At 39.5% G+C, this 12,347-nt stretch overlaps 1 protein-coding gene across 1 annotated transcript; it reads left to right on the forward strand.

The window, feature by feature from the left end:
- The first annotated feature begins 317 nt into the window (after window positions 1-317).
- On the forward strand, window positions 318-12,347 carry cavin1a (caveolae associated protein 1a). The gene is made up of 2 exons (XM_057346199.1): window positions 318-1,272; window positions 10,161-12,347. Exons 1-2 carry the CDS (start codon window positions 718-720, stop codon window positions 10,872-10,874), a joined length of 1,269 nt encoding a protein of 422 aa, XP_057202182.1. The 5' UTR covers window positions 318-717; the 3' UTR covers window positions 10,875-12,347.

A 12,347-nucleotide genomic window follows, 5' to 3' on the forward strand; every position in this document is an offset into this window, starting at 1 on the left:
TTTATCAACTTTAAATGTAAGTGTGCCGAAAGTACCGGTGTGGCTCATCATTAATGAAATTGGTGATTGTGTTTACACTTACAAGTTCGGGAAGACAAAACCTTTGATCGTAATTTCAGGCTCCGATTAAGTCTTATGACTCATAAATCCATTTGAGCTGTTTGTCTAATACTCTTGCGTGCGTGAGTGAGTGGATGGGTATGTTCGTCTATACCCCTGCCAGGCTCTGGGGAGGGTGGAGACTCCCCTTAAAGGGTCATTGGGGCGTGGCTTTACAGTAAGTGATGTCCACAGGGGGCTGGCCGAAGGGAGGAAAGGGAACCCTGGCAGGCAGGCTTCACAGGGTGCTGTGGCATTTGTGCACGGTCACACGCACATACCTACTTGCACACACCTCGGTCCCGAGCTAGTCTCCTTCCACTGACTGGCTGAGGTCCCAGACTTCTGGACGGGAGGAAAGTTTGAGGCGTTACTGCAAACTTAGTGAGTAGTACCTGGTGGTAGAAGGTAGTACAGGTGTACGGAGACGAAGAAGTTTGGAAGTTGTTCCCCTTTGATCGTTGGGTGTCTGCTGTCAACCAGTTCTTTTTTTAGTTCTTTATTTTTACCCTGGGACTGCCTTCTTGCACACCGGACCACGTTTGTGTGCACTTCAAATCTCTGCCTGCAAGTAAGCGTGTGTGTGTGTATTCATCGTTGTGTACTTGAAACCTGACCATGGCCGACACGGACTTCAAACTGGAGCGTGCTGTCTACGCCGAAGTCTCCGATGATGACGAGGAGCTCGCCTTGGTTGTGCCTGCGTCCAAACCTGCCAAATCCACCAAGGTGTTAACCTCAAAACATGGAGACGATGTTGATGACAGTGAATCTGAGGTGGACCTGATGCTGGGACCGGGTCTCGATGGAGGCGGCAGTGGAGGAGTTGAGAGGTCAGAGGCCCAGGCTACAGGTATGAGGGTTCTGGCACTCCTTGATAAAATCATAGGTGTGGTAGACCAGATCCAGCAGACTCAGACTGGTTTAGAGGCCAAGCAGGATACCATGGAGAAGAACATGAGCAGCATCCAGACCGACCTGACTAAGCTGGCGAAGAGCCACGTGGGAACTGCTGGGACGGTTAACAAGCTGCTGGACAAGGTGCGGAAGGTGAACGTCAACGTGAAAAGCGTGCGCACGGAACTGGACAAGCAGGCAGGACAAATCAAAAAGCTGGAGAACAATGAACATGAGCTCCTGAAGAGGAAGAACTTCAAAGTCCTCATCTTTCAGGTGAGTATGTGGCCGAGCTAGTGTTGGTGATCGCAAACCTAATCTTACTGGTAACCAGAGCTGGTTTTCAATGTTTTCTCACAAATCTTAACCAAACGCTTCTAACTAACTTCCTGTACACCTCCAGTTCATGTCTCACTCAAGGGCACAAACGTGATGCTGCATGGATCACTCTTTACTGGAAAACGTACAGACTTTCAGTCAACTGTCCAGAGGTATATCTTGTCCAAGACTTTTTGGGGGATTTTTTAATTTTTTAGCTATTTACTGTGGAATGCCATGGATTTTATAGAAAGAGAACTGGGTATGATGAGTTAAACAAAACTGAGAGTTGGCAGCTGAAATCATGAAATTTAATAATGAAATCATATTTAATAAATATACATTAAATGGAAGTGGGATTGGTGAATGGGTACCATCACTGTTCTGATACATTCTTCTAAATATCTTCTGTTGTGGTCTGCTGAAGAAAGAAAGTCATACAGGTTTGAAATAACATGAGGGTGAGTAAATGATGACAGAATTATTAACACCTTTTGTGTTACTTTAAACTTGACCTTTTGTTGTCCCTTTTATTTATTTAAAACAAAAGCAACACAAATAACTTGTAATGTGTTAAAAAAACGTGTTAAAATTCCTTGACACAAAAATGTTGTTATAATGTAGATGTGTGGGCTACCATATTTCAAAATAAAAGTCCCTCTTTGTAGTGATGCTATAGATAGAAGAACCATTTTTGGTTCTCCAATGATCCTTTAACCCTCCAAAATTGACCTTTGGAACGCAGCGATATGTGAATTTCTTTGGCAGGTCTACCGCATTTGTATGCGTATTAATGGAAGTCAAAGAGATATAAAGTTTTGAGTGATTGTGGCTTTATCTTCCACTATAAATAATCAAACCATGACAGCCAAAAATGGTTCTTGTATGGCATTGTGTAGCACCTTTATTGTAAGAGTGTAGTTATAACCAATGGACTGCCCCACCTATCTACTGTACAACTAGAACTAATTCTGGATGCTTATGAAAGCCGGACCCCAGCTGCTGGGTGGTCTTTTCCTTTCTCATAAACCCTGAAGGTTTGTGTGTGTGTGAGGTGGACTAGGATATCTCACAATCTCACCACAGATGTGCTCCTCTCATTCACATCATCTGGAGTTGCGTTTTCAGATGCATTCATTTCCAATGCATTTTCCTACATTAATTTGTTCAAAACTATTTCGTTATCGCGATAGCCCAGGATATCAGTGGGCCTATATCGCAGGCATCACATAAAGGTGCGTGTAAAACTTTTTGTCTGTGAATGTGAGAGAGTATATTTGTGTTCTTTCTGTCTGGGCCACTTTAGGAGTACACATGGATTCCTCTGCAGGGCTTGGCCCTGAATTCCCCACACACTGTCATAAAGTGTCAGCCTGCTTCTAAATGGACCTGTGAGGTTAAATACGTTTCTGTCTAACCTCACAGCAACTTCTGAACAATGCTGGTTCAGCACATTGCACAAATATAGAAATGTGGCTAGGAGCCATATGCATGTCCCAAAACACAAATAAAGTAACCAAGTTTTGTTTCGCCTGTGTAGTTGACCACTCCAAAAGTGATGTGGAAAAAAATATATCAAAATTGCAGAAGTGTGCACAAAACCAGTGGATTGTGTTGAATGATATACCGTATTATGGACCCTTGTAAAACTTTGGACAATGTTAAAGTGACAGTTCACTCAAAAATGAAAATTCTGTCATCGTTTACTCACCCTATTATTTCAAACCTTTATGAATTTCTTTCGTCCGCAGAAAACAAAAAAAAGATATTTTGAAGAAAGTAACCGAACAGAACTGGTCCCCATTCACTTCTATTGTATGGACACAAAACCAATGCAAGTGAATGGGGTCCAGTTAACAACATTCTTCAAAATATCTTCTTTTGTGTTCTGAGGTTGAGTAAATGATGACAGAATTTTTTTGGGGGGGTGAACTATCACTTTAACATAGTTTTGCTGGTGATGAAGTTGAGTTTAAACAAACAGTGTGATTTGAAATTGTCGTTGAATGTTCCTGGTTGCAGAAATGGAAGTATTGCCATAGTAATAATTTATATTGCATGTAAATATGCTTTTTGGGTTTGTTAAGGTGTTTCTACACAAGCGTGTTGCTTAAACTAAAACACATTGCTTTCCAGGTGATGAGCGCTTTAAACCTTCATACACGTGCTTACTGTAAATGTCAGGATCTGTGTAACTTGAGATCAAGAGAGTCAGTCTTACTGTACAAAGAGAGCAGGCACCTTAAGAAATAATAGTTAATATTTTACAATATTTTATATTAAAAACTGTATATGACTCTTTTCTTTGTGGAACACAAAATAAGATATTTTGAGAAATGTCTCAGTGGTTTCGTTTTTCAAAGCAGTGGAAGTCAGTGGGGTCCAATGTTGTTTGGTTATCAACGTTCCTCAAACTAAGAATATAATATTCTTTAGTGTTCTGCAAAAAAGAGTCATAGGTTTGCAATGAATTTTCATTTTTGGGTGCACTGTGCCTTTAAGGGTTGACTAAGGGAGTCTTTGCATGACAGTGGTCCTGCAGGACCAAAGTTGAAAAGCCCTTCACTAAGTCGTGTGTGTCTGTAGATTACTCACTATTCGCTGTTTTTAAAATACCACCAGACACTTCAGATGTGAATGTGTGTTCTCTATAACCTGTGCCAACATGTGTTTAGCTCCAATCCTGCATCAGTATGTGGAGTAATATTTCACTGCTATATAGGATAGCAGTTGTGTGGAGCAGGTTAAATGTGGTTTGAGCGTGCTGGAGCGCTGGATGGACAGAAGCTCACACTGAGACCCCCGCCCCAAACTCTCCCTTACCATCTAATTATAGTACGAAATGCGGTAACGTCTGCAGGCTGGCTTAACAAAACGACTGTCAAGTAAGAGAGAAAGAGTGTTATAGAAACAGCACCTGCTTTAGCAGTATTCAGTTTAATTCGGCATAGCGTTGAAACAATGTTTTAGTGCTTGTATCAGTTAATGGGATAGTTCACCCCAAAATAAAAATTCTGTCATCATTTGTTCACCCTCATGTCATTCAAAACCTGTATATGACTCTTTCTTCTGTGGAACACAAAGGAAGATATTCTGAGAAATGTCTCATGTGGTTTTGTGTCCATACAATGGAAGTCAATGGGGGCCGATGTTTTTTGATCACCAACGTTCTTCAGAATATCTTCATTTGTGTTCTGCAGAAAAAAGAAATTCATTCAGGTTTGAAATGACGAGAATGATTAAAATAATATGTTGTAGTCACGTTCTTTGCCATGATCATTTAAAACCCCATGCGTGATTCTGGTAAGCCATAAAAATGTTATGCAGAATGTTATTATTTATAATAATGTACATAACATGTATTGCATTACTGCAGTGAGGCTGAATCCTCTGATGGGCGGTAGGTCGGGTCAGTGTGTTCTAGCACTTTGCTGTTGTTTACTCTGTACCAGCGTTACTGCATTTAGATCCACTAACTAGTCATTTCCTTTCAGCGCTGCTCTGAGAGACCGCCGGGGGAAAACATGGGTGATGTAATAGGTCTCTAATGTTTTTAACGCACATGGTACTGCACGATAGAAATGAAGGGGCAGGATTGAAGTCATATATTTATTATTGTAAAGTGTTGTTCTGTTGGCTCGGGTACCTGTTTGCCATAATTTCTCTAGGCACCTCTTGCGTAATGAGGATCATTATGGTGTGTTAGGAATAAACAGAATATACACCAGATGGATCACACACATGGAATACTTGTGTCTTGTCTAAGAATAAGCAAACTGGCAAATTACAAATACTTAAAAGAACAGTTTACCCAAAAAAGACAATTCTGTCACCGTTTACTCACCCTCGAGTTGTTCCAAATCTGTATCATTTTCTTTGTTCTGATGAACACAGAGAAAGATATTTAGAAGAATGCTTGTAACCAAACAGTTCTTGGCCACCATTGACTACCATAGTAAGAAAAATCGCTTTGTAAATGTCTTTGTTCTGTTGAACACGAAAGAAGATATTTTGAAGAATGTAGGAAAGCAAACAGTTCTGGGGCACCTTTGACTACCAGTGTCATTTCCCCTACTATGGTAGTCAATGGTGGCCAAGAACTGTTTGGTTACGAGCATTCTTCCAAATATCTTTGTGCAGCAAACAGATTTGAGTAAATGATGACAGAATTGTTTGGGTGAACTGTTCCTTTTAGCTGTGTACACATCTGTACATTCTGTAGGTATTTGCACATATAAATATATGAAAATGTTTGCACAAAATCGACTGTACACGTATGCCTAGATATTCACATATGACATATGTAGGTGTGTGTGTGTGTGTGTTTCACTGCTTGTGGAGTCTCAGTTTCACAGATCTCTGCTGGAATGTCCACTGAGGCTGCAGGTTACACTACTGGCATTTATCAGATATCTAATCACAGACCCCTGAGACCCACATCAATTACCCCAGTAAAACTTTACTTCTGCTATAGGTGACAGGCCAGTATGCGTATACAAGTAGGGAGTAGGAGAAATTGAGATACTTGTGTACACATATTCATATTTTTAGGTATAAATAAGTTGACATTTCAATTTTGATAGTCAGTGCCAAAATAGTTGAGATGACAGACGTTCAATGAAGCCCCACTGAGTGAAACTATGACCGCTGGAATTTCTCTTTTTAGAGCAATGCAGATGGAAATATTCCGCAGCCGTGAGGGTCTTTAATGCTGAGAGAGGCTGTTGGGAGCAGAAGGGTTTAGGTGATGTGACTTATAGGGTTTGCGTGATCTTACTGCTGCAATGCTGGCCTGCGCTCTATTTATTGCGCTGAATTCAGGGTATCAGATTTACACAGACGGCAGTGTGTGTTCAGTGTGAGCGTGTGTGTGTAGTCCAGGCCAGAATATGAAGTTTGATGAATGGGTTGATATAAATGCAGCATGTGTTGCCACCTGTGCGGGCGTGTGTGCGTGGTTTTAAAGGTAGCCAACGTTTTGGTAGACCTATAGCAGGTAACATGTTAAACATGAGACTTGAAATGACTGTATTTTTGTAATAGAGATGTTTTATGCACAGCAAAATCGCCAGTGTTGTAAAGGGTCAAATGAACTCCTTTTTAACATTGGCGAATTTAACATTGATAGCGTATCACAAGTGCTTTCTCTCAGGTCCTGGAATAACTAGATTCTTTCATATCGCTTGCACGGGGCAGGGCTGCAGATGAATATGTTATAATTAAATATAGATCGCCAAGAGCGACACTCGACACTGAAGCAACCCTGTGCTGCAGTGTGCAGGATGTCTTTCTTTTTGGCATACTTTAGCTTTTACCCTTTGTACCCACTTCCCCTTTACACTTGTTTTCCGTAAATCACACCCCTGCATATTTGTTCATTTTATCCTTTCATCTTTAATTGTGATTTGAACACCTGCCTGTAATCACCTCATTAACATTATCACAGATTTACTCTTATTATATAATTGGAGAAACTGTATCGGCTAACAAAACCCATTGACATGCAATTATTAGAAATTAGGAAATGTTTAGTTGCTGTAACTCCCACTCATAATGCACTATTCTATTCTATAGTAATTATTTCCATGTATTTATTTGCTTTGTTTTGTTATTTGTTGATTTCTGTATTGTTCATTTAAGCAGTAACTTTTTACATTTATTGCTTTTGCGCAAAATGCTGTTGCTCCTGTTTTCTGGAATGTCTATATATGTGTTGCTGGATTGTGCCTAAGAACACCCGTCACCCATAAAACATCACTGTAATGCATACCCTCATTGTTATAATATACACAGCACATTTATCATATAATGCTTCACAAACTGGATCATTTCTTTACCCATCCTTAAAATTTTGGGTCAGAAGCAGAGGAGGTAAAAGGTCGAAGAACCTACATTACTTAATTACTAACTGCTGTCTCCTGTTTCAACCCCTGGAGAGTAATATAGTTTCCAGCCAATGAGAGATAACCTGGAATTATTGGCTTCAACAAGTGTATCAGTGTGTGTTTGTGCACTATGCTTGTGTTTGTCTGTAGCAATTCCAAAGCTTATTTTTCATTCAAAAGCTGCACAGACCTCACATCCTGACAGATAAGACACATATCTTGTCGTTTAGTAAGAGATGAATAGTCTCTTTACAGTTCCCTCCGTAAACAAGCGATTACAATTACTAAAGGTTTGAGTTTTTGGTTCTTAGTGAGAGTTCTGATCTATCTGCTCTGTTCTGGACCCAACTGAACCCAGCAGCTGCTCTTTACCTCATCCTCAACATGTCACACACACACAGCTGTTGCCAACTCATCACAAACCAGTTCTGTTTAGCCGTATATGTCATGCAGACTGCTGCCTCAAACGTGTTATTGTTGTCTTGGGAACAGTTGTCATGGTGCCATGTCCATGGATAGCTGTTAATCATGTTATTATTTGTCTCTTTTGATAGATATGGTTGTGATGCTTCTATATATATTATGGGCTTTAGAACAAAGCTTTTATAAGAGGGTTTTTAAGTTGTTACATGGCACCAGACACACTGGCAGCTAAATCAATGTAGTGTTTATTGCTGATTTATTTGTACTGGTGTCTTTCCCAATTAACCCAAGTTCCTTCAGGACAAAAACGTCTGCCCGGCGAAATCCGAATAGGTTTGACATTTCAAATAACTTTAAGACAAACAGTAGCCACCAAACAGGGGTCGCCAAAGTCAGCCAAGTCATAAACTAGTGCTAACATCAGAGACTGCTCAGTTAGGCTGTTATCTTTATTAGCCAACTGTCCAACCCCCCCGACCTACATAGACATCTGAGGCTTCTACACTGAGCACAAAGCCACATTACCTGAAGGTCTCCAGTACGGGTCTTGTCTTTAAAAAGCCTATGAATCAATCAGTGGATGTGTGGTTGCTATGGTAACAACATCTGTAAGTGTGCTGAAGGGAATAGTGATTCAGGATTAGGCATTATGGCATATACTAATGATTACTGTTCGGATAATGAGGGATATGGAATCCAGAGAGCGGAAAGGCTGATCTAAAATAAACACACACGCACACACACACACACACACATATTCAACCTTCACAACCAGTTATGGATAGAGGCGAGTTTACAAGGACTTCCACTGGCACACAGTCAGAGAGAAGGCATGATGTTAATATAAAGAACTGTCCAATTGTTAATTGTAAGGAAACAATCTTCGTCAGAACGAGAGGTTTACACCATTTACAGACTCAGGTCCCAATTCTCAGACAGCCCACAGACCCCAATATGAATAACTGGATTTTCAAGGTAATTCTTCAAAAAGCTTTTATTAAAGTATTCAACAGTATTATTGTCTTGCTTAATGCATAACAGGTTCTTTTAGTACCCCAATTAGTGAAATACACTGAATATTGTTTATATTTCTAACCATAATCTCATTTGTCAAAGCGGCTATTTCTCCTTCTGACCACCAGAGGGCGGGTTGTACTTATTCAAGCTCACTGCAATCATTATAACTTACTTAGGTGTGATCAAAAGATTAAATGTACTCTGCCTTGTTATTCTGCACCACATGACAACATACCTGCTTTTCCTTTTTCCAGTGAATTAGTGGTTTTAATACGTTCGATATCACAAAAAGACTTTGGTCCTTTTGGCGTCTGCATGACAGATCTCACTCTTAAAGGCTGTGCAATGCCAAAACATTTTTTTTTAAGTATTGTTATTACGTAAAGTAACTTTTGGGGTGACGACTTTACAAGGAAATATAAAAATTCTGTCATCATTTACTCACCCTCAAGTTGTTCCAAACCTGTATAAACTTCTTTGTTCTGCTAAATTCCATGGGAGTCGATGGGGGATGATATCTGGTTGGTTACTGACATTCTTCCAAATATCTTCCTTTGTGTTTAGCAGAACAAAGAAATGTATACAAGTTGTACAAGTAAATGATGACAGAATTTTCTTTTTTGGGTGAACTATCCCTTTAATGCGTGTCATGTAACCCTTCTCCTCACATTGGCCGCTAGGGGGAGTGCGCCTCTCATTTGTAAACTCTGTAATGGCCTGAATTTGAAACTAATTGCATTGACATTCTCTATCTTTGCATAAAAATCAGTTCGTTATCTTACTACAAAGACCCTTCACCCATAAAAAATTGTAATTGCCCCTCACAGAGGTTAGATGAGTTACAGCATTTTGTGAAGAGTCAAGCTGAACAGGTTTTGGGGGGTGCCAATATGAAGTAATTGTAAGTCTTAAGATGGAGTAAAGTCAAATTGGCTATATTGTCAGAACACATTTATTAAGTAGCTTATTACTTCCTTATTGGAAATTCATTGGTTTAGTCAGGATAGCTCTGACAGGAATAACAAGTGGTTTTAAAAAAATCCATTGTTTTAGTTCAAGCGTTATGGGCAAGGGGAGAATTCAGAATTTCATCATGAAACATGTTTATTTTTGCGTACTTGCTTTTGGTGTTTTTTATGCAACCCCCTCTCTGTTTTCGAAGACAAACATTGAAAGTCTGAATTATTTTAGGGATTTATTTAGTTTCATTTGTATGAAACGGTTACTGTAGGCTATGTAAAGGGGTAAAGTACATTTAGCTGGTCCTTATTACAAACTGAAGGGTTTATTTAGCAATAAATGCTCATCTGACACATTTTTTTGTTTGTTTTATACATGGCTGGTTTTCAGCTAAATAAGCGGAAATTAAATTCAATTTGATCTTGAATACAGTAAAGCCCAGTTTAAAAAGAAAAAGATAGCATCCCGTAAACGCAAATACTAATAATGTTTTTATTTACTTTGGTGCTGATGAACATTGAGCTATTGTTTATATTCGCTTTTCTCTCTCTTTTTTCATAGGACAAGGAAAAACCTGTGAAAGGCACTAAGAAGCCAGTGGCTGTTGGAGAGGAAGGAGAGCAGGTGCTGAGTGAAGGTGGAGAGGAAGCTGAAGAGGAGGTGGAGAATGAAAAGATCACTGAAGAACCTCGTGCTGAGCGCATCAAACGCAGCGGCCTCCAGAAGGTCGACGAGCTGAAAAAAGCCTTCAGCAAGGAGCAGATGGAAAAGACCAGACAGAGAACCAAGGAGAACCTTGAGAAAACCAGACTGAGAACTAAAGAAAACATGGAGAAAGCACGTCAAAGAACCAGAGAGAACCTGGAGAAGACTAAGAAGACCCTGGGGAAGAAGATGGGGAAGCTGGGAACAAAGATGACGGCCAACACAGAGCGCCGCGAGAAGATCCGTAGCTCTAGGGAGAAGATGAAGAAGTCGTTGAAGACCGGCTCCAAATCGACCACCTATCGTGTACCGCCGTTTACCTTCCACGTGAAGAAGATCCGCGAGGGTGAGATCGAGCCTACACCGGAGCGTGAGGAGCAGGTGGAGGAGGATGAGGAGGTCCAGGAGATTCTTGAAGAGGAGGAAGGAGTTGGCCTGGTGTCAAAGGTGGAGGAAGGTGAACTGGTGAATCTGGACAGCCCGGAAACGGATGCTTTGCTAGAGGCAGCTGACCACGCCCGGCTGGTATTACGGGATACGGTAAGGCCCAGAGAAAAAGCCACCCAGTAAGATGAGCCGGAGGAAAAGCTCAAGATAAAAGATGCGGAGGTCTAGTGATAAATAGGGATAAATGGATGTAGGGAACTGGGACGTGATTGAGGACGGAATAAAAAAAGCAAGGCAATGTGGAATAGACTGGACCTTTGGCTGAACATTTTGTTTGTTTGTTATTATATATTAGGCTAAACCCCAAGATTGTGCTTTTTTTCAATGATCAGTTTCTAAAACTGACTAAAGATCACTTTTTATTGTGTTCATTTGTCTCTGAAAGGATTAAGGAAATTGTTTGGTGTGATTTTGAAGTTTTCATAGTCTTGACATGATCTTAATGAACATGAAATGTTATATAATAACACAAAGCTGAAAGTGTGTGTGTGTGTGAGGGGGTTCAGTCATTAAAAATGTTTCATAAATTCTCTCTTTAATGTCCTATTACATGATGTATAATGTTAACCTAATTGTAAATTTTAACACTACCAAGGTGAAGCTAGATAGTATTTATAAATGTATATTAAAGTGTCTATATTTGAACACGCTGTATTCTTTGTAATATCTTCTGATACGCATGACCTCTGATTTTAAGAGTATGACATAACAGCAGCCCTCATGCATCTATCTGAACCTTTATAGAGCAAAGAATGAAATGTTGCAATGATTTGAAAGTGAAACAGCGCTACGAATTCAATTACAAGAAAGGAAGTAAAGAATTAATGAATTAACTGTTGACTAACTGACATTTTCTCTGTTGATACTGAAGGTTTTCACAATCATGGAAAGGTGTTTTCTGTTTAGTCACTATTACTAATGTGATTGTGATGTGTTAAATCCTTTATTCTCTGACTCAGACTTTGTCTAAATGTGTATTTTGATGTTATTCTTGAATTTCACATATGGTGAATATGTTTCATCTTAGATCAAACAGAATATCAATGTGATTTGAAAAGGTTATTTTTGGTTATATTCATTCTGAGGTTTATTCAGTATTTGGATGATTATCGTATTTGTACATATACAGTTTTACATGCTCGCAGCAAGTCTGTTTATTTTCTTTTTCATACACATACAGTGCACAAATGCAATATTAGATAAACAGGGACCTATGGAAAAGTATTGCTCATATTTGAGTGATCTCTGTCAGACTACAGAGCTGTGTAGTCTGGCTCAACATTGATTTTCTGTATTTGAATATTAAACCCAAATACTAAATGTTGTACTTGGGGTAACTTCACGTCAGAATAGCCATATGTATGTCATTTCATTTTTACAAACAATTAAGTACATTGTTTTTGTATCACGTTGATGACTTGATGTTATAAAAACATGAAGTTAATGCAGCATTCTCACAGCGATAGTTTTCTAGATGTAAAGTTCAATGAATGAAGCTAAATGAAGCTCTACGTTGTTCTTTGTTGCCCTGTGAGGTTTGTGGCTGTATAAAATGATTAGGTGCACGTTGCTTTTATTAAACAAATAAAACTGCAA

Source organism: Triplophysa rosa, linkage group LG11 (assembly GCF_024868665.1).
Source record: "Triplophysa rosa linkage group LG11, Trosa_1v2, whole genome shotgun sequence".
In the NCBI taxonomy this organism is placed as follows: Eukaryota; Metazoa; Chordata; class Actinopteri; order Cypriniformes; family Nemacheilidae; genus Triplophysa; species Triplophysa rosa.

Coding starts and splice junctions, on each gene's coding strand:
- cavin1a (XM_057346199.1), top strand. CDS start 718: ATGGCCGACACGGACTTCAAACTGGAGCGTGCTGTCTACGCCGAAGTC. Junction 1,273..10,160: donor TCAAAGTCCTCATCTTTCAG/GTGAGTATGTGG, acceptor CTTTTTTCATAG/GACAAGGAAAAACCTGTGAA.